The sequence below is a fragment of the Streptopelia decaocto genome (genome assembly GCF_964273445.1).
Source record: "Streptopelia decaocto genome assembly, chromosome: 4".
NCBI lineage: Eukaryota > Metazoa > Chordata > Aves > Columbiformes > Columbidae > Streptopelia > Streptopelia decaocto.
Window position 1 is genome coordinate 52877648 of NC_138658.1, and position 22917 is coordinate 52900564.

The 22917-nt window shown below is 39.2% G+C and overlaps 1 protein-coding gene across 2 annotated transcripts in view; it reads left to right on the plus strand.

Annotated features, from left to right (window-relative positions):
* Positions 1-22870, plus strand: part of BEND4 (BEN domain containing 4) — a 42342-nt gene extending 19472 nt beyond the window's left edge. Inside the window, exons 3-5 of one of the 2 annotated variants that reach the window (XM_082052127.1) lie at positions 2553-2644; positions 6569-6809; positions 10045-22870. In XM_082052127.1, the coding sequence (XP_081908253.1) occupies positions 2553-2644; positions 6569-6809; positions 10045-10262 (551 nt within the window). In that variant the 3' untranslated portion in view covers positions 10263-22870. The remainder of the gene's footprint in view (positions 1-2552; positions 2645-6568; positions 6810-10044) is intronic. The other variant, XM_082052128.1, reaches the window with a different exon arrangement.
* The last annotated feature ends 47 nt before the right edge of the window (positions 22871-22917 follow it).

A 22917-nucleotide genomic window follows, 5' to 3' on the forward strand; every position in this document is an offset into this window, starting at 1 on the left:
TCCTGCTGTGAGATCAGCCCCTAAAAATTAGAAATTTTTTTATGCATTATATTCTGTTCCCTTTCAGACCCCACATTGTTTCACATAATTACAGGTAATAGTACCAAGTATGGCTGAGAGCCATCAAGACATCACCAGGGACTTTTGTTACTAGAGATAACCAGACAAGCAAGTGCAAACTTCACAGACAGTTTTAAGGACAGCTCATGGGGACCAAAGAAGTCTAAAGCTTCCAGGTACCACTGATGCTTTGGCAGCCGTGTCCTTAGTGAGCTTGCCAAACAAAAAGTAGCATATATAGAGCAGGAAAGGGATACTTTGCAAGTGTCTCAAGTTTCCCAGATATCACTCAACTGTACTCCAGGTCCGAGTATTGAGCATCTTTTATTTCAAGCAGTAATACAATCACCCATCATAGCACAATAGTCTATCTAGCCCCTTCCATCCTCACAGGGGATCCAGGATCTCACAGGAGATGCTGGGTACACACAGTAACTTCCACCCAAATGGGAGGTTTTGCTGAGCTTGTCACAGGGTTTCTGGTGCTGCTCGGGATGAGATTTCATGATCCTCTTTCTTGGACACCTACTTAATCAGTGAGTAACCTCTGCATGGGAGTTCCTAGTTTAATCTTCATTTTGGACATGCCAGGTAGCAAACAGACAGTGTAAGAAAAGGGTCTCAAAATACAATCTTATCCTTCAGCCCATCCACATGGAAAAAGAAATATTTTCCTTTTTCCACATATGCTTTCCTGTGTATAAAAATGGGGGCACAGGAGAAAGTCAGTTCCTTTTTTGCCACACCTTCTTATGAATATCCAATGTACTATTATAAACCATTACCTGTGGTTATTTTTCTCCTTTATTCCATGTGAGAACTTGGTTGGTTGGTTGGTTGGTTGGTTGCTTGTTTGTTTTTTATTGTGGCTATATGCTAAATAGAACAGCTCTCGTTACAGGAAGGCCACAGAACGTGTTGGTGGGACTATTAAGCTTGACTGTCCTTCTGACTTTATCGTAATTGAAATGTTTTCTAAAATCATCCATGGGGGTTTTTTTCCTATGGAAAAAAAGTATCCACGCTCACGTACTTGGGCAGAGTCACTGTGTAGCAGCTACATCACCGAGACACTGCCCTGGTCTGGCCATGAGCAGTGAAGTCACTGGTGAAATTAAACAGGTACAAGTCACTTGAAATCCTAACTTCTGCCTAGTGCATAACCTCCTGCGGCAAAGCGTGATATATCAAATGGAGCAAGAGTAAATACACAGGTGGCTTGTCTTTATGGAGGAGTCAGCATGGAGTGAAATGACACAGGACTTTATTCTCCATGCGAGGCACTTTGCATGACTTCTGTATGTAGAGTACTGTATGTAACACTGCTTAGCCTTTAGTAAAGGGTCTGCTTTGCACAAAGTAAAGGTGTTTTGCACCGTCTGCCTAGGCAGGGCCATAGTTATTGCACAGTGTCACTGCCCAGGAAAGAGTACAGAATATATGTAAATCCTGCCGTGAGACGTTCCCAGAGATTTCAGTGCTTGCTTTCAGATTGCCAGCTTAAGACAAAACCTAAAATGCCACATTTTTCCAGGTGTAAAGGCTAAATGCCAAGATTTTTTTTTTTTTAAGGAACACTGAAATATTTTTTCAGGAATTTTTGCTGAAGCTAATATTACCTCTGAATATTTTACAGAAGCAACCCATATGAAATGTGAGAGTGATAAGGTACCTTAAAAACTGTGCTTATTTAGTCTTGCACAAGTCAGTCATAATGGTGGGTTAATATCTGTTTAATTCTCCTATGATGTTTCAGGCTCAGGAGAAAAGCACTGTATCTCAAAAATACTCCAGAGTTAATCAGGGATGTGGCAGCATCTGCTTAAGAGAGACCCGTAATTGAATCATCCCTAATTAACCTATCACCTCAGCAGAAGGGAATAGGACGTTGATACCACTACTGAAATGGATGAGAGTGATGGGAATGGAAAGGGGGGGAGGTTGTGGGAAAGAGAAATAAAGCAATTTGCCTAACACCTAGTTTTGTAACAAATTTGGGAGGAGGGAGGGAAAAGAAATTAAAGTATATGAATCATTAAATCTGTTCAGTATAGTTAATCAGACTGTGGTTTCAAAAACATTTGAGCATATTTACATGTTAATCAGTACATGATTTAGGTCCAAGAAATGTTTTCTCCTTTGTATGGTTTGGGCTGTTTACAATATTTACAGATTTTTTTTTCTTATTATCATTAGTGCTGACCTAATTTGTATTTGTAATAATTATAATTTCAAACTAGGAAAATAACCTTCGAAAGCTAGTGGGCAGAAAATAAAAGCAATATCAGAGATCTCAACATAGGAAATACAACATCTGTTGTGTATTTATTGAACGAAATGACTGCACAAATCAAAATGAGAAGTATTTCCTATTTGAAATAAATCTCACAGATGTACAAAACAGATCCTGAAGAACACTGCTTGATATAATATTGTTGTTCTATTTTGTGCTAGATAGCTAATATACAGTAATTGCAATTTGTTTTGTGCAGTGCCCTGCCAGACTGTTTTAGATTATTTGAAGACTGTACTTCAGCATCACAACCAGCTTATGGTACCACAGCCAACAGACCATCCGACTGAGGTAGTATACAGTGAAGACGAGCTACATCTCTGTATGTTTGACAATTCATTGAAAACATGTAGGCAAATAAATCAGCGGGTGCTGGAAGAATATATTTAGTAGTAAAAACATAATTTAAAAAGAAAAAGGTAAAACCTATTATTAAAGTGTTGTTCTTAGGTACAGTAATCCCCCAAATGGAGTAGACTCACCACTAGTATAATCTAGGATGAATTCTACTGAGCAGAATGTAACTCCTTCCATCAGCACCAGCTGCACTTGCCTTGCTTGGAGAATTTTTCTCACTTTTATGGGTGCACTTTAGGCTAGGGCTGGCCTGGTGAGAACCAGAGCTGGCTGATTGACGGTGGCTGCCGTGGTGGCTGTGGGTGCACAGAGGCTGCAGCCCATGCTTGGGGGCACCAACGTGTCGTGTGTATGGACACATGTCTGTACACTTAGTGTAGCTCTCACGCAGCCCTGCAATGGTTAACTCTAAAATACACGTTTCCTTCATTTTGCAGACAGACCCAAATATAGACTTCTGCAAGTCTTTGGAGTGCTCTTGGTTTTCAGCAAGCATCCCAAACAAAATGTTGAGTGTTGACAATTTTGTACTTGATATAGAGTTTGGGGATTTTCGTAATTATGTTGTGTTTAAAAGCACTGCAGTGCAACAGCAGGAAATATAAGTCCTCCCTTCTCTGTAAGATAGATGTATAGGTTTCTCTATCAGCTCTAGCATAACACACGCTCCAGTGTGTTTCTATCCAGGCTTTTAAAAATGCCTCAAATGAAGTGATTTTTGTTGACTTTTCTATTTTAGACTGTCTGTATTTGAGGCTCTTGCTACACATTTTTTTATATGTAGTGTATACATGTCACTACCTGTTATTCATGCAAACAGAATCAGAAGAGGGAAGATAGGCCTCGTCTGACCTCCCTTTGCACATAAATGATACGTAGTGCAAGCCTCTCATAGTCCAGCTTACCGTAGTTTCACTGAAGTTGCTTTGCAGCAGTTCAGGATGTGCATCACTTTGCTCCTCCATTCAGTATTCATATTTATATATGACATCAGCTGTTATTGCTCAAATCTATTCCAAGGATTCATTTTTCTTTTTCTAATGCTCTTTTGCTTAACTAAAATTTTCAAGCACTGTAAAAAATGAGGCTTTTCTGTAACATCCCCCATGAAATAGCTTGTCATGATGTGACAGAATATTTATTCAATTAAATACATAGATGCTAATATTTTATTCATAAGCTTAATCATGTACAAATACAGTATGAATGCATTTGTACTTTGGTTATTCCTTCACGATTGGCTTATTTAATTTTTGGAAGGTTTTCTATTTGTTTTAGTTTAATGACTGCTGGACACACCAAACTGCATCATATATTTACCGAGAATCTTTTGCCCAGAAGTGTTTTACTTTCAGAGAATGTAATGAAATTGTATCTGTAGCAGGAACCCAGTAATCAGTTAACAGAGTAGTATAACACGGACTCATGCCTTTGCAGAAGAAGAAGGAAAAATATCCTAAATTTCAGGGGAAATAAGAGAGAAGTAGAATAAAATTGGGACTGAGGAAATTACACAAAATTTACTGCTGTCTCCTCAGTTAACAGTAATGTGAGCTCTCATGAAATTTAGATGTTGGGCTTTTCTGAACCCTATTTCCATCAGTGCAAAACATTTAAATATGGAGGTGACTTTTAGGATAGCTTGCTATTTAGCAAAGCCACACATGAGCATCCATCCCTAACACACAAGAGCAAGTCTGTAGCCTTACATTACACTGCTGGTTTGCATTGTGTTCCTGCTGCCTGCCAGGGCTCCAAAGCAAAGCAGTGCCTACAGCGTTAGCTGCAGCTTGTTCTTTGCACTGTTATCAGTAGGAAAGTCCTTGTCTCACTGCAGTTTTTTAATACGGAAAAAAGTAGGTTTCAGGAGTCTCAGGTAGGAAAATAATTATATATAAGGGATGCTGAGCTAGCTGCTGAAAAAAAATCAGTACCACTGTAGGGATCAGATGGTCCAGTGTATTGCCTCTGTGATCGAACAAGGCAAGGAAATACTAGTGTTCACTCCCCCTGAGATGGAGCAGTCACAGTTGCTTCAGCATAAGAGCATCACACCCCCAAAGAGCTTCCCATGCTGCCCCCCTGTTCTTCCTCCTTCCCCAGCCCCCTTTCCACATTGGCAGATGACGAGGAGCTGGGCTGGATGGAAGAAAAGTTCTTTCCACAGCAGAGCTCCCCAGCCATACTGTTGGCTTCCCAGGGGTGCGTGTACCCGGCAAAATTAAAGCAGGTTCCTGTGTCATGAGCAGAGGGGGGTGAATTGACCCTGGCTCTTTTGCAGCGGCAGGAGGAGAGAAGCAAAGTGCAAAGAGAAAGCCTCAGATTATAGAGTTGGGCTGTAGGTGAAGGGCCTTTCTTTTAAGGTTTACAAGCTTGGATTTACAAACTGGAAGGTTGAGATGTTTGGGGAGAAGGGGAGGGGCCCATCAGACAGACAAAGCCCATCTCCTCTATATTTTGGCTTCCTTTGCAGGGGTTTAGATTTGCTTGTAGCTGCCTTTGTCAGCAGTTTGCACCAAGGCAAGCAAGTAGCAGACAGTCACAGAGGCTCAGCTCCCAGTGATGCTGTCCCCCCTGGGAGGTGGTGGTACCCTGAGTCACACCGATTCTTCAAGGACTCTCATCACAGTCTTCACTAAATTCAACCTTCCACGTATTCATCAAACTTGCAAAAAAATTAAAAGCAAATAACCTGAGGGAAAACTTCAGAGATGCTCCCAAGCTGGCTGCCAGGATGCTCTAATAAATACAGGAAAGGAGGCAAGGGTATTCCTTAAAATAGTTGTAAGATATCAAATATCTGGAACCAAGGAGGAGAAATTTGTAACAGTTGCCCATAAGTGCAGTGTGTGGATGATCACCTCTGTTGAGCCTCAGACTTGTTTATTCTAGGTAACAGTGAGCTCCTGTCTAAGCTAGGGGCTATGCAAATGTTTTACTAATTGGGCCTCCAGATTTACGTGATTTAATAAAGAGGTATAGCTGCAAAAGTGCATGAGTCTCTAGGAGGGTGTGGTTTAGGTTTTTTGTGTACTTCAATTATTTCAAGTGTATTAGCAATACCATTTTATGTTAATTGGGTAATCCTGAACTATAGCATTTTATGGGCAACAAGAATTAGATACAATTTAGGTACAATTGACTGAAGAGGGCTTATAAATGTGTGTGGATTACAGGAATTCCCCAAATTAGCCCCACAGCATTCTTTCAATGTTGGAATATTGAAGCACACAAGTTATGAAGGTTAAAAGCAGAATTTTTTTCCAGCTGACATGGTGGCATTTCTGTAAATCTATAATTTGAGTTAATATGGCATTCATTAATAATAATGAAGCTTTTAGTTTTCACAGTTCCTTTATTTATTTTCTTTATATTTTTCACAGTAACATAACTGCTGTCAAGTTTCAGGTGTGTTCTACAGAAGTAATAAATTTATTATAAAAATAGACCAAAAGAGTCACCTCTGAAGTAAACTGTCAGCTGCAATGAAGTGATCCATTTGATCACACTCTTCAAAGACTCTTCTTATGCATTTTAACAGACTAAGAAGAAAGGTTATACTTAAATAGTATAGCTAGTTACTGGTTCTTAATTCTTTTTAACCTACTTGTTAAAGTGGAAATTATCAATAGCCACCTCTCAAAAAGTAGTCCTTGTACATCACCAAATGCAAGTTCCTAGAAAATTGAAATGTAATTTTAAAAGTACTTATTCACAGTAAGAGCAATTACGTGTTCACTTCAGGATGTGTTTTGCTGTCAGTATTGCAGCTAGTTAAAAAGGGTATTTTTTATTGCAACTGACATCTTTACTTATTTGCCTTGTAAAATAAGCAATGAAAATATTTCACTTTTTCAGGGGAGCAAGCAGTTGCTGAACAACTACCCCGTCTACATCACTAGTAAACAGTGGGATGAGGCTGTAAATTCCTCCAAGAAAGATGGACGACGGCTCCTTCGCTATCTCATCAGATTTGTTTTCACAACCGATGAGCTTAAGTACTCATGCGGCCTTGGAAAAAGGAAAAGGTCAGTGCAGTCAGGAGAGACAGGTCCTGAAAGACGTCCTCTGGATCCAGTTAAAGTAACATGTCTCAGAGGTACTGCATCTTTTCGCTCAGTGTCCACCATATGTGATCTCATTTCACCACATTGGCTCTGCCTCAGTAGAAGCATTTAGCTGACAGTTGCAGAACTAGAAAGGGTTTCACAGGCAGGTGACAAGCCGCCAGAAACCCCCTGTGTTGTTGGTTTTGTTTTTTATTTTATACATACATAACCATATGTATGTATTATATATGTGCACTATTTTTTAATGGGAAGAAATAGCACTGCTTATTTAAAATAAGAGACAAATACAAGGGCACAACAACACACTGATACACTTGAAAAAGAAAGAGAATCAGACAATCCTAATAACGCTCTTTTATAATAAACTAACAGGGCATTCTTTGATACACAGCAAAACTAACCAAAGGAATATTTAGAGCCTAATGTGTAGTGAGCGTAGGGCACTCAAGGCCACAGTGCATCATTGGAGTTAAAAGCTAACTGAGTTTCAGAATAGGTTTGAATATTTTGTAGGGCAAATAACATCTACTGGTTAATGACGTACAAACTGTATACCAATGCATTGTCAAGGATTTAACTTTTTTTTTGAGTACTGATGCACCATTGACTGAAAAATTTAGGGAACCTTCCTTGATGTTTAGCAGAAAAGGAGGCAGAGTTTTTGCAAGCATTTCACAATGCCAGAGGGCCAGGATGTTGGGCAATACAGAGAAAAGGTCCAGACTGAGAAGAATTATCTGTTATGGCAGTTCATGCTTTGGTTTCCTGAAATTGTTCAAAAGGCCTGATACTGAGCGTTATAATGAAACATACAGAACAGGACTTTTTAAAGGCCAATTAAAAACATGTTTGTAGTAGCATTTGCATTTTAGAAATGCATATGCTTATAATTCCTTTAATTAACTCATAGTTAACTTCATAGTATTTCGTGAGCACACACACAAAATTTTGGTTGAATGGACTGGTTGAGAACATTCTACTAATCAGTACAGTGTAAAAAGCTATATTTTGGTCAGTCAGTGATAAAAATACCTTTAGTTATCCAAGTGGAGTCCAAAGTTGTTATATGGATCAGACAGAGCCTCTTCCCATCTAGGACAGAAGAACCCAACAAGGCCAAGTAAATAAGACTTGGGGTACACTGATGTAACCAGGTAACGAACTCAGATTTTACGTACAGCCAAATTAGGCAAAGAGGCTCTTTTTCACTACAAAGGAGCCTGATAACCTGTTCTATGATGGTCTACCAGACCAATCAGAGCTTAAGAGAAGGGCAAGTCTGTTGCACATCATGCTGCACAGGGGTCTGGAACAAGATTCAGGGTCCCAGAACTTCTCCTGGAAACTGAAGGCTGAATACAAATGCATTAACTCTTTACTAAACTACTTTAAATTTCATCTAGTGATTTATGCACAAGCAGAGTGATAATACCCATATGTTCCACTTTCTTTTCCCTGCCTCCCACCAGGACTATCAGTAAATTCACCTGTAGATGGACTTTTGCTTATGGTCACTCTCCTTTCTGGTGTCCTGGACATAGAGCATGTGTGGAGCACTCCTTTCGAGAAGGAGAAAGGCCAGTTTCCTTAATTTTCAGGAACTTGAGGAGGGAACCAAAACATTAAGTATCTAAGGACGAGTTAAGAAAGCAGAGTAGACAGCTCTCCCTTTGGCCTTCCGTGCGTGGGTGGGAATGTGACAACTTTCTCCAGTGCCAGGAGTTGGCCACTGGTGCTTACTCATTTGCAAGCCGAGGCAACAAGTGTCTGACTAATTTTCAGCACATCCCGTTATGCCGCCTCACCATAACACGGAGGACAAACTGCTTCTGTCCCTGCACTCAGAGTAGTTTAAACATCTATAAATATTTTTAATAGCTTCCTGCAACTGACTGATATCTGGAACCAGCTTTAAAACAACCTGGCATACTTAAGTTATAGCATTACACCTTTATATAGCGGGTAACCATTTCTCTGAGAAAAACACCAGTCTGCAGAGCCTCACGTGAACATAACTAGCTAGGGATTACTGTTGCCTGTGTGGATTTCCAGGGAAAAGAATTTAAAAACCAAGATAGCTATCAGTTTTGCAGACACACTGCTGGAGGAGCTTTGCAAAAATCACGTCCTCATTGTCCAACAGATGAGATAGCTTGCAGGCACGGGCACTCACGTAAAAGCACTGCATTCCATTGCCTCGAGATGCGGTGACAGCAATGAAGTTACCTTACGCCACTTACTGTGCTGTTGGCTTGTCAACAGTAGAAAATAGAATTTAAAAATATCCTGGGACACACAGTACCATATGAGGGAATAACTAATGTTACAGAATAAATAAGAAGCTCAGTTTCCATATGAGTTACAGTGTATTCAATATATGTAATAAGGTGCCCTCACATTTAAAATCGTATTTGGACATTTCAAAGTCCAAATACACCTATTTGAGCTATGTCTAGCAGTTACAACTCCAGAATTGGTAAGGTGCCTTCTGCAAGCTTAGCCTATTACATGTCAAAGAATCTGAAAAAAATAAATGTAAAAAATGCAATCATCACATACAAATAGCTCTATGTGGAAGCAGCAGCTACTTAAATAGCCAAATTACATGCAGTATAATTCATTTTCTCCTGCATCGAAAACTATTGCAAAGCTCCCCAAATTAGCCCTCTCCTCTCATTTAGCTATTACTAAGGGAAATTTAGTCTCTGAAAAATAGGTGTCAGATTCAGGAAGAGGGAAAGAGCAGGACTTAAAATGAAAGATATTCCAAACAGAAAGGAGCACCAAACTGAAATATAATGGTAGTGACAGGCTGTGGGCTACTGCAGCCTGCAGATGTTGAAGCAGCCAGCAGAGGGAGATCATAAAGATCCATGAGAGTAATCACCTTAAGGTACAAATACACAACAGGTTGCAAATGAAGTACATCCTGGTTCATGTTAACTCCCACATGTTTTGCACATGCTGAATCACAACCGCCTCTTCAAATTAGTTCTTTTTATTTCCACAAGAAGGGACTTTACCTCCAGGTCCCATGTATCACATAGCTCAGGTATAACAAAATACGCTGCATGTGGAGAAACACAATTGTACAGAAAGAAAATAGGTCCAAGTGGCATTATCATGACATCCCTCATAAGGCTTTATTCCTGCTTAAATAGAGCAGTAATGCCCCTTTCTTGTTTCCCATCAGCTTTAGACACCTGGGCGGTAGCAAGTTCCACAAAGACAAGTTGTTTTTTATCCATGCATGTTTTCCTGCAGAGTTCATTAGGATGCATTGCACTTCCAACCCGGACTGGTGGATGCCATCTGAAGAGCAAATAAACAAGGTATTCAGCGACGCAGTAGGACATGCTCGTCAAGGGCGTGCCGTGGGGACTTTCCTTCACAATGGGAATTCGTATTATGAAGGGACTGACCACCCAGGATCACAGGATGAAGTCTTCAATAGAGGTATGCAAGATGGATCTGGTGACTGATGGCAGTGAGAAGATCCTCATACAACAGTAGCAGCCACTTAATTTAGGAGAGACTGTTTGTTAAACATACTTATCCTGCTGTCATTTAAGAGTCCAAAGCATGTTTGAACACATACTGCTTACATTTCAGCTTCTTCATCCTACCATGTCCCAGCTAACAAAAAGAAATCCACTTCCAGACCTGCTGTGTGGAACTTCTCAGTGCCTATTATTTGCAAATCCTTCATAGCACTCTCAAAGGGAAATTGCAGCTCATTGGATCTAGTTCTAGAGGAAAGGTAATTTTAAACTATAAAAATGTCAAAATAAACAGCAGCTACTCTCTTGTCTGCCTATTGATAACAAACGCAAGTCTGGACCCAGAACAGCTAGGTACTATTTGTTTTCCTTGAGTAGTAGATGTAAGAAAAAGTCTGCACGCTTATAACAAAAAAAGAAGTGGTCTCCCACTTCCTAGCAGAAAATAACATAATTATAAATGGTACCTTAAAATATCACACAAAATGGAAAATGCAGGGACTTCCTTAAGCCAACTCTGCCAGGAAATTAAGCTTCCCGGGTAAAACAGCAGCACTCGTCAACAGCAGAATCCTTCAAAGACCCAGAACAATAACAGGCACTTCTAATAGATAAAAATTGCTTTGTATATCAGATAGACACTATATTTATCTAGATTTCTGGGGGATTAGAGTTGATCATGACAGTTTTCATTAAAACAAGATTGCTAAAAACAAATTGCCATTTCAGAATAAAGGTTTTCCTTTGTCTATTCCTATCCTGCAGCCGTATTATGTAGCTTTAGAGGCTTTAAATTGCCTTTTCTTGGTTTTGCTTTCATTTGCGTTATATATCCATTTCTTCAAATAGATGAGGCAATGTGCTGGTCTTAACAGTCAGATGCTCAGAGTTGCATTCAGGGAGGGGCTGGGTAAGAAGCACCTAATTTAACCTTCTGTTGTAAGTAAACACAGGGTCCCAAGTAATAGCTGCAAGAAAAATTCCGATGTGCTACAGCAGAATTCATAATGGCACACAACACTGGAAGCCGATTCGAGCTTTAAAAAACAAATCAGTCCACTGAAAACCTTTAATTTTAAAGGCTTAGGACTCCATTGTCCCTCCAATTTGATGCACTCCAGAAACACACAATGCCAAAGAAACTAAACCCTTTCCTTTCCACATCAGGATGTTTCCATCTCCTTACCCCTGTCCGGTCGCTCAGGCCGGTGCTGGTGTCCTTCACAGCCCGAACCAGCTCTCCTTGAGTCAACATTGCCCCTCTGATGGGTACAGGGAACTGGTTTTTTGGAAAGAAAGTTCACTTTGCTTTTAACCATCCTTGGTGCTACCTCATCAGCATTGACTCTCCTGAACACTCATACTCCCCAGCTTTCCTAGCCACCTTGCACACACCCCAAGAGAAGCTACTAATTGCTCCTTTCGCCCTTCTCTCCTTCCCGACCTTCTCCCCATGCACCAGGCAGGAGACACCCAACCCCTTTCTCAAAGATGAGGAAGGTCCCCATGGGGTGAAGCGCTCCACTAGCTCCGGCCCGGTGACAGATGGAGGGCTGAGGCAGTCTTCCGAAGTCTGGCTTGCCTACACGATGGTTTCTTCCCACCATCTGCCTCCTCTTTGCTTGCGGTTGTGACTGGTCTCTCACAGCCAACCTGCAGGGTGTCCCGGGACATGGGCTCCACCGTGCACCACAGTAGACGGGACCTCAGTCAGCCAGTATAGGCTTCAGGCCCTTAAATGTCCAATACCTCTTGATTATTTTTATTTCTGGTGATTTTTTAAAAGGTGGTTGAAAGGCACTCAGTTGACCCAGAATAACTCATTTATTTTCTAAAAGTGAATGAGCAGTTTAGTCACGCTGGACCTCACCAGGCCCAGGGGTTTGGGACACCATCCCTCACCACAGGCAGGAGGTGACCGGCTCTGAACAGTCAATGTTGCCTGGTGGCCTCCGGCAAAGAAACTCAGTGTATAGAAATGTCACGGTACAGATAATCCTATAGTAGCTTTTCAGTGTTGAACTTACACATTTTTTTTAACAAAGAACTATAATAGAAGATGTTACATTGCTCAGATGGTGTAAGTCTTGCTGGTCTGTCTTTAATGTGGTGACACTTGCCAGTACTACTTGGTAAAACATGTCAGAATGTGAGTTGACATTATACTGTAAATTTGTCCACAGCAATATGTATCATGCTGTATTTTTGTAAACATTGTGATGGTTTCCTTTTAAATGTTTAATTGTATGAGGTCAAAAATACAAATACTTCATTTTTAACAGTCACAGAACAGAATTACTGGACTGGACAGACCTCTCTCACTTAATAACGTGAAGATTTGCTGAACTTACTAGTAAGCCTAGCTTTATTTTTAGTGTAAAACATGTAGCCAGCCTCCTGGAACCACTCACAATCCTCTACTCTCATATTGTGCAAAATAACCAAATGTATAGTTTCATCCTGAAAGCCACTTTAGCACTAGAAATGGCTTTGCAGGTTTGGACCTTTCTTTACAAAACTCTGCCCTTAGTTGCTTGTGTGCACTGGCCAGTGATGTGAATTGTAGTCACAGACAAGCATTAGCAGACACCAGCTCATCTTTTTTTTGTTCATGTTTGGTTTTAAAATAACAGAGCACAACAACTTTTCTCAGTTGTCTTTGTTTTTAATTACCATCATGGCCACTCGACACTTGACACATTCATTTCATTTAAAAAAAAAAAAAACCCAAACCTTCCACAACAGCTTACTTTGATTAATTTGTTCATGAGACATTTTACATTCATACACATTGAAGTGTCTAAATATCCACAAGATGTCAGGTGTAATAGTACAGGACCTGAAATAAGGGATAGCACGTAAGCCCCCGCAGAGCGAGATACCCGCATTTAAGCGGTGTGCTTTCTAAATCAGCACATCCCTTCCCAGCTCTGGATGTCGACAGCCGGCTTGCGACAGAAGGAAACTGCTATCTATCATGTCACTCCAGAAAGTCCCAGGAGGATAGAGATTCTTGTCTTATCCTTCCATACTCTTTAATCTTACTGTCATTTATGTATCTGCCTTCTCTCAAACTTTGTGTAGCAGTACCGCACTCCCATCTGTGCCAACATGCCTTCGCTATATTTTCTATGACAAATATTTGTGGAGAAACTGTGATTAAAAAACCATTAATCCTGATATTTTTATTGTTATGGTGTAGTTAATTCTATGAATACTTTCTAATGATGATTGTACTGTGTAGAGTAAGTACAAGCTAAGGATAGACCTTTACCAGATATTGTAAAAAAAAAAGTGCATAGTGTAATATAGACTAGTAAGGTTTTTGTGACGATTTCTATAGGATGTGTGAATTGTTTTCTATGTGGCAACACACATTTCTTTTAAAGAATATAAAATCTTAGAGAATTTTTTAAACAGTCAATATTTTTTAATTATAAAGACATTTGTTACCTACAGTTTACTATTTCAGGTGTTAATTCTAATTTGAATATTTGTTTTATTACTACATACCTCCAGTTCCATTTGTTCTGTTGCATAAAAATGAACAATAAAAGTTGGTCTCTGGTTAATCTCTCTCTTTCTATATAGGCGTTATGTCAGTGTGACACCTGTCACATCTGGCTCTCAATATATATATATGTATATATAAATATATATATAAAAATATATTTATACATTTTAGACCTATATTTCTATAAAAGGCTAGAGTGTTGTCTTTTATGTTAAATCCTTGTTTGGTATGAAGCACCAGCAAGCACAGTGAAAGATTATGAAGAATTAAACTATGCATACAATATAAATCATTTTCACCTCAAAATATAACCACATATATTTATGTGCTGGCTAGATAGAAAGACTGTTCAGAGGAAGTACCCATCTGCAATCATAAGACCTGGATTTTCAAGTGGTGAAGTTTAAATCCCATTTTAATTCAAATTTCAATGATGGCTGAATGTCTCGTTTTCTTAAAATGCTTTAGAAAATCCTGACTCCAAATAATTTGTAGAGGAATTAGGGTGACAAACACCCAGCATGGCAAACCCCTTCTGCTGGGCTGCGAAGCAAGACAGGTCTGACCGCAGGCTGGTGCCACCATCAGAAACAGTTGCAAAATATTTCCATTATAAAACAACGCTTTCAGGTGCCTGTAATGTTGCAATACTAACTAGGGTTGGGGTGGTATTTTCTAGACTGTATTTTTTGTGAAAACCCTTATTAGTAAAACCCTCATCAAAATTATTTCAGGTGATTCTGCAAAATCTAAGTTTAAAAAAGTGTGTTAAACCCTCTGAAAACAAGGACAATTAACTTCTCTTTGTAAAGTTCTAACTTCCCAGCCCTTTGGGCAATGACTTGAAGTATCAGAGGGCAGATGCAGAGGCGGGAGTGAAGGGGGACAGGCGGAGGGGAAATGGCAGGGTCATGGGGCAGGACAGGCAGCAAATCAGCAGGGAAGGAGAGCACAAAGGTGTGCAACCAGAAGCAGCAGTTGGGTTTTCAAAGCTTGGAAAGATCCCCACAGAGGTAAGGTCTATCAGCAGAGTCTATGAAAAGCTGATAAATGTGAGAGGTAGCAGCTGGGGCTGGAGAGTCAGGGAGAAGGGTAAGGAAGGGGTCGCCGGGGTAAGGGAGAACCAGACCTGGGAAATAACTGACGTGGAAAAGGCAGCACAGCTGGGGGGTGTGATTCAGTGTGGTTCAGTAATGGCACGTTTTACCACTCCTCCACCTGTTAACCATACTGGCAGGGCAATAGTTAAACCATGCTTCTGCTCTGCCATAACACTGGGCCATTCAGAGAAGCACGGCCCACTGCTGCGAGTATACATACCCTTTCTCAAGTGCCAAGATGTCCCCGAAGAGGATCTTTATGGTCCAAGTCAACCATTGAATCTCATGCATATGAAGTAATTTAGTTTTCCACTGATTTTCTTAAAAAAAGCCCATGTGCAAGCTCACATTATAAAAATATTTGTAATATTTTGATAAGATCAGTTGCAAAATCTAGCCCTCAGGAGTTCAGCTAGGCAGGAACTGCTGTTTTCTCTGCTACCTTCCCTCTGCTGAGGCACCTCTGTGACCACAGCCAGTGGAAGGACGGTCAGAATAGGAAGTGCTTCCATCACAGTCAGGAGACTGAAACATCAGCATCCCAAGAAACACAGCATGAGGTGATACGTTCCAGCCTTCAGCCCATTGCACCTAAAACCCAGATAGTTCTACCTCTCCATGGGTGTTTTGTGAAGATTAGTGCTACTGCAGAACCAGAGCTATAGTGTGAAGCACAATAGTAAAACCCTTGAAGAAGGTAACAAGCCTTCCCGCAGAGTAGTTTGAGTGCATGCAGTACACAAAAACAGGCCACAGATCAAATCACGAGGATAAACCAGAACATCAATCACTGAAGGAGCAGCATCCTTCTGTGGGAGGCTGGGGTGCTGAACAGCTGCAGCACTGTGGAGTAGATGCAAGGACTCACAGGCACAAGGAGACTGAGGTTACGTTAGCACAGCAGCTTTAATTTTGCTCTCTCCTAATATCCAAGTCCTTAAGATACTGCCTTCGCAATGTCCTCTTCTCAGAGCTTTGCAATCATCAAGCTCACTCAGCATGGATGACAATGGAAGATGAGTACTGACTTGCAAAGTTTAGCTTTGGTTTGTAAACATGCACATAAATAACATCTCAAAAGGAGGAGCAAAGAAAGAACTCATCTTTCCTTACCTGGCACTTATGCTCATCAGCACCATGGGTGACTACAAATGGTTCCTGAGGGCTTCAGCAGAAGGAATGCATGAATACAGCTCCAGGTGTCAATCATTTAAATCTTACTGATACAGCAAACCAACACCACTGATGAGTACTCCTTGAGGGTGGCCTTTTTAAATCAAAGGTGATGTCTTGGTTATTTGCTAGCAAGTTCATACATGAACAGCTCTCCAGGGACAAATCCTCCCTGCTGCAGCATGGAGTCCCCTGGCATACTGGGCACATCTCGGAATATGACCTTGCCCTATGAATACAAAAACCTTCCTCAATAACCTTCAACATCTGAAGTATAAAAGCAGCTTCTACTACAGATGTATGGCGTTAAGGGAAAAAAAACAAGCACAACTGAGCACAAGCACAACTGAGCACAAGCACAACTGAGCACAAGCACAACCGATCACAAGCAGCCACCACAAACTACGAGTTTACTTAACTGAGTCAAGAGAAAAAAAAAAAACTGACATGAACTTACATAACAATGTTGGGAAAAATCTAAAAAGCCCCTTTGTCCTTAAAAACGCTTTACTCTCACTCATCTGACAGATATAATTGCCACTACTAAGGCAGTCTTTTTAGAAAAATGGAAAGAAATAGTTTTGCTAACGATTCAAAGTAGTTTCCCATTATAAAAGTTATTATTAGATTTAGTTCTCTTTTAGGAACAGGGTCATAGTACAGTAGAAAGTCTAATTAAACCTTTCAGAAATGCCTTGTAGTAACATTAAGTGAAAAACTGAAAAGTCTTCTTGCAAAAGGATGTGAATCTGAAAGAGCCAACAACTGAACTACTTATTGAACTGATGGAAAGAGGGATTATTTTTCTAAAGGACAATCCAGAATGAGAAGCAGAGCAGCAAGCAGTTCTAACACAATCTCTTGATAAAAAGGAAGTGTAGGAAACACCCAGGTTATCTTTCCTGTCCACAGCATCAGAAAGACAGTTCCAGTGAGAGACTCATCTTACTAATTGGTATTGGTATCACCACCCAAAATAATGCTGCTCAACATGAGCTTGTGACACGCAGTCTTCAACAATCCCAGAACCACACATTAATATCCAGTGTGTTCCTGAAAGAAAATACCTTGAAAAAGGGAGTTTCTTTTAAGAGAGAAATTCCAATGAAATGAAACATCTTCATCAATTCAGACAACAATCTGGTTCTTGACAGGTTCATCTTCAAGTCACAGGATAACCCAGTTTATTTTTGAATGCAGAAAACTGGTACCTGAAGCATTACCTGCATGTGCTGATGAATTTGAGTCTTCTAGCAACCTGAACTTGATCATTAAGGCTGAGGTGAACAACAACCTTCTCATCTTTCCTGAAGTACATTGCTTTACCACCTTATTTCTCATAGCTGACACCATACAGACAAAAACTCCAGTTTTTCGAGTTTCTCCAGTTTAACGTGCAGGCTTCTTCCTTTTTTGTTTCCTCTTGACAACCTCATACAGATTTTTTTCAGCCCAAACAGAAGTAGACATGACCAGTTTTCATCAGGATTAATGACAAAAAAGGCACTTTAATGAAGCAGACAGTATGATAGATCCTAAGCTGACTAATTTCAAGTCAATACCTGGCTTTGCTGGGATTGTCATGTTACAGTTTTTACCTAAGTCTAATACATAAACTCAACCTCCTCAAGAAATTCTCCATACCCTTGACTACACACAACTAAGGAAGCCATCTCTCTTACTACCTTTCTTCACATCGTCCTTAGATCTGGCCCAGGACAGCCGTCCAACTGCAGACAGAGGCAGGAAGAGCTCACTCTGTCCTGGGGAAGGAATGGTGCCCTGGGGGGGTGAACAGGATGAAAGGCACAGTTGTCAGGGAAGTTCAGAGTATTAATAAATACAGCTTGGCTCTCCTAGGCAGGTTGCTCACGTACCGAGTGCACACTATTTAACAGAGAGTATACTGTCGACAAAGGCAAATTGAATAACTAGCACAAATAGATGGATATAACCTTTGTTTTGCATCTATAAAACACTGATATATGCATTTTGAATTCAGAAATGTAGCAAATCATCAACTGCCTAAAGCCATTGTTATTGCTTACCTTTACGATATACATAAAATCACTTGAATTAACAGAACACAACCTTTACTGGCTATGCAACATTTTACTGAATAATTACAACTTGCAGACATTTTACAGGCTGGACGAAAGAAAGAACATATGCAGAGAAATATTTAAATGCCTACGCTTCACAAATCAAAATGACTTCCCCATACTAATCTGAAGTAACCAAGACACAGAATGAAAAAGCCAATACACCGAATGGGGCGAAGAGAATACATTCGATTAAAAGGTTGCATGGAAAAACATGGTTCAAGTTTGAGATTGCCCTTTGAAAGTTCTACCACCAGTGAAAATCCTCACCCTTGACTTTCAACTTTAATACAATTTTGGCAATAACCAAAATGTTTTCCTAATGCTGCTTCTCACATAATTCTTCAGCATCTTTAAGAGAAACTTACAAAAAATCCTTTATATTACATCATTTCTACAACATGGCGTATTTTTTTTCTTCTGTCTCAAGGTTTGAAGTGGCTGATCACAAAATCAAAGCTTTAAACATGATCTAAATTTAGGTTACAAAAATCAAACATATCCTTGATTGTGGAGCTGAATTTCACTATTTTAACGGACACCTTCTCCCCATAACAGCACTGGGAATGCTGGCAACACAAAACTTTGATCAGGCTTACTGTTAAGGTATCACTTCTAGAAAGTAAACTAGAACTTTTATTTTAATTGGTGGGTTTGATTTACACAGAAAAAGAATTGTCCTCAAGAGCACTGTGTAATATAGAACAATTTACTGCCTATCTACTATAAGTTATTTTTTATTGTCTGTGGTATTTAAAAAATATACATCCTTTTCACATTACACTTTGAATGTTTTCTTAAATCATCACATTCTGCAAAGGAGTTAAACTAAAAATCTTGCTTATCCACAGACATTTAAGGAACCTGAAAAATATGGACTGACGTATTAACCAATGATCACAGTCTATTTTAAGAATACCATAGACCTTAGAAAACTGCACCATTTTTAACTCCCCACAACATCTTCAGTATGGTGCTTCAATCATTTTCTGGCTGAAGAATCATTTTCTCTTTAATTCACTCTGGCTCCCATTACCACAATTAAAATTACTCACCCTCCACACCTCACCAACAAAGCTCCAGACTGAGATTACACCATCACCCTTAGCAGTAAGACTAAGTTTTCAGAGGGCAAATAGGTTTATACCTGCAAAGCTGAAGACCATAAAGGGAAACGGTTAAACAGAGGCACTAATTTTCATTAAAGGAAAAAAGGAGATGAGTTTTTCCTGTGAGTGGGATGGAAGAATCACCTTCTTAATACTACAAAGAGCGTGTCATACTACATCGTTTTATGCATTCTAACTAAATACGATTTCTTACTGTTCTTTTCCTCTCCAGTCATCATTTCTTATTTCCGGCCACATTTTTATAGATTGTTCATATTTTTCTGTTCTCCAGTGCTCAACACCTTAGTTTTTTTTCCCTTCCTTGTATTCTTTTCTTTTTACCACATACTTCATTATAGTTTCTTTTCTTTTGCTTCAGCAAAGCCTGATTGACTGCAGTTACTACAGTCTATACAACCTGGCACATTTTATTTTCCTCAAAGGACATCCATTTCAAAAATCTAACTATTATGCTTTAAAGCCTTTTCCCGTTTCTCTATAAAGATATAGTCTACTTTTGATCTTAACCATTTGTGTCTCACTAACAAGAAAGGAAAAATTACTTAAGCTACGCAATCCCTCTCCACAAAAAAAATCTTTTTGGTACACCTCAACTTCTCATTTATATTAAGCAGGTAAACTGCAAAAGAGATGAGAGTGCTACTCTCTGCTCAGAGCTAACAATAAGAATACAGGCAGCACATTACTTAAGCTAGAAGAAAAAAAGCACGTTTTTATTTTATATTCGCTTCTGCAGTGCGGGCCTTTAGGCATGCACAGAAGTTCACTTTTTGTACAGGAGTCAATATTAATCAATCGTTCTATCAAGCCAAAATGCCTTCAGAACATATGACTATCAAATGAAATACTCTTCTTTCAAATCTTAAACAATATGCTTCTGTGGATTCTTTCATAAGAAACACATATAAATCAACTTTAGAAAATGGATTATTTAACTGATAATTTTCAAAAATGGCCACAGTTTCAATACACAAAAGCCTAAAAACCCTTTGCTGCAAGCCTGCATTGGATGCACACAATCATTAGCTCAGGTACTTCCACAATGCAGATTTTTTTCTTTGTTATGGAAAAAAGATAAGTCAGCTAAAATGATAACAAATAAAGAGAGCACAGAATTGCCATCAGTGTATTTTCTAGACAAAACACACGTAAAGCTCTTCCCTGCACTCTTCTCTATCAAAGAGAGGCCAGTAAAAATCTCTCAGTAAAAACTGAGTCTTCAGATATAACTGAAAAATCTGCATCTGCCAGAATCCAGAAACTTTGGTAGTTCTGGCTAACGTGATTTGTAGCTTTCAAAACAGCAATTGCTATTGTCAACTATCCACGACCAAGAAGTACAGTACAAAATCCAGAGATCAAGAGTAGCATCTAGCCCTGCTATTAAAAAAAAAAAAGGCTCATCATGGCTTCCTCCTCTAAAAGTTATTTAAAAAATAATAAAATCTGTGCAGGAATTCAAGGAAGGAGAAAAGCAGAGGCTAAAAATCCTTCAGCTTGAATGGAGTCACAGAGGATAAATGATCCAACTTGTCCTTCAAAAATATGTTCTCCTGTTCCCCGAGTCCCTGCTACTCCTAGACCAGAACAGAGAGCAAACAGTCTCTGCTAATACCGTAGGCCACTGAAGTAGTTATTACTACAACAAGCTTAATGAACACTTTACAAAGCAGAGGAGTAGAGGGGGACCACATCAAAGTCTGAATTCCGCAGTGTATTAGGGAGACAATCTAGATTTGAAACAATTTAAATTTGAAAATCACTTCAGAATTTTATCTTTTCTAGAAAAATAAATTATACAGGAAAACAGGTATTACTAATGTCCAGAAAACTTTGACTTAAAACACATTAAGATCATTGGGCATGTTGGAACACCAAGACAATTTTTTCAAACATTGCAGGTTTTACAGAATTATGAGACATTGCACAACACGTAAGCATCTTTCACAAAGCAGCGGACACCAGGACTTTGAACAACATTTGAAAAAATAGAACCTGCAAGGTCATTCTACGGAGATAAATTTTAGAAGATCACACCTTAATTGAAAAAAATCCTAGAATGTAACTTTATTGTTAGCTAATTCCTCACTCCTCCTTAAAAATCAATCTAAAAGAAACATTACATTTGTGATAAAGAAAAAAAAAACAAAACATTCCTCCACAAGTTTTCTTTAATTCTGAGAATGCTATTGTGTGAGTGTACTAGCTGAACATTTTCCACAAAAAACACTAAAATAAAAGTAAACTAAGTACTTGGACCCACATCACCTCAAGTTTTGGATCATAAAGACAGAAAAGAAAAAAAAAAGGCAGTAAAGATATCGAAACTGTTAAAAACAATCTGCAAAGTATAATATATATTAAAATGTAACAGTTCAGAATTACTTTTCCTTTCCCACCTGACAGGCTCAATGAATTGACATTTTCATCCAACTGCAAGACAGGCAAACTCACAAGGTACCATCAACACCAGCCTGCCTACCATCTTGTGGTACATCACCATCCAGGTTGTTTTCAAAAATGGAACTGGGTCCTCAAACTACACAACTGTTAGGTACCCAAAAACATTCAAGTTCTGGCTTCTTAAATTTAACATATTGTGATGCTATAATCAGTAATGTAACCAGGAGACCAGGACTTGAATTTTATCTTGGAATACAAACAAAAGGTCTGTGGATGGGTATGCTTCTGTCTCAGATAAGGAAATTAAGACTAGAATTCATAGGAATTACATCTCTGATGAATAACAAAACATTTTTATAAGCTCTTGGAGCAAATGCCCTGTAAGAATATAAACTCATGCCCCATCTTAAACGAGATTTGGGAACGCCTCAGTATTGAGATGACATTTACTAACCTCTCAGTGAAACTCCTGCCCTGCAAAGCGCATACTACCACTACTAATTCATCAGTAACTCCAGCACACAAACCACTCAGATCATACTGGCTGGCTTCACTAACCTCCCCAGTAAGAGCATTTTCTCAGTTTGACTTCTCTTCAGGTTTTTAAGATTTCTAGAATAATGGTTTTACCAACGTGTTTATTCAAATTCAAAATCCATTTAAATATTCTAGGAAGAAGGAAAGAGGTTATGCATTATCAGATTCCAGTGCTCTTCATGAATGAGACGAACATCAGCAGAGTGCATAATGAAATGAGATGAAGTTTACATGGAAGAGTGAGTAGAAAGGTAAATGATTTATAACGTGCTAAAATATGCCTTATTTACTTGATACAGTGTTACCTTTAGACTGCATTTCGAATCATCAGGTTTAAATATACTAACTAGTTCTACAATAGGAGAAAAGATAAAGCCTTCTTTCAGATTAGACATAATAATACACTATAAAGAAGCCACCAATTAACTGGAATTATGGACTAAAGAGCCCACTTTGCCCACAACTAGTGTATGTAAATCCCCATCTGTAACTAAACCCTGGAATGTTTTTCTACTGAAAGTGACCAGCATGCAAAGTGCTTTGCAGTTGTCAGAAGGCATGCTATTAATATTTTAAATTCTCATAGTTCACTGGTGACACTTAGTATGAAAAAAAAAAAAAAAACCCAAAACATTTTAAAAAGCTTTTAGTCAAATCTGGACATATTGGTCTCCACAA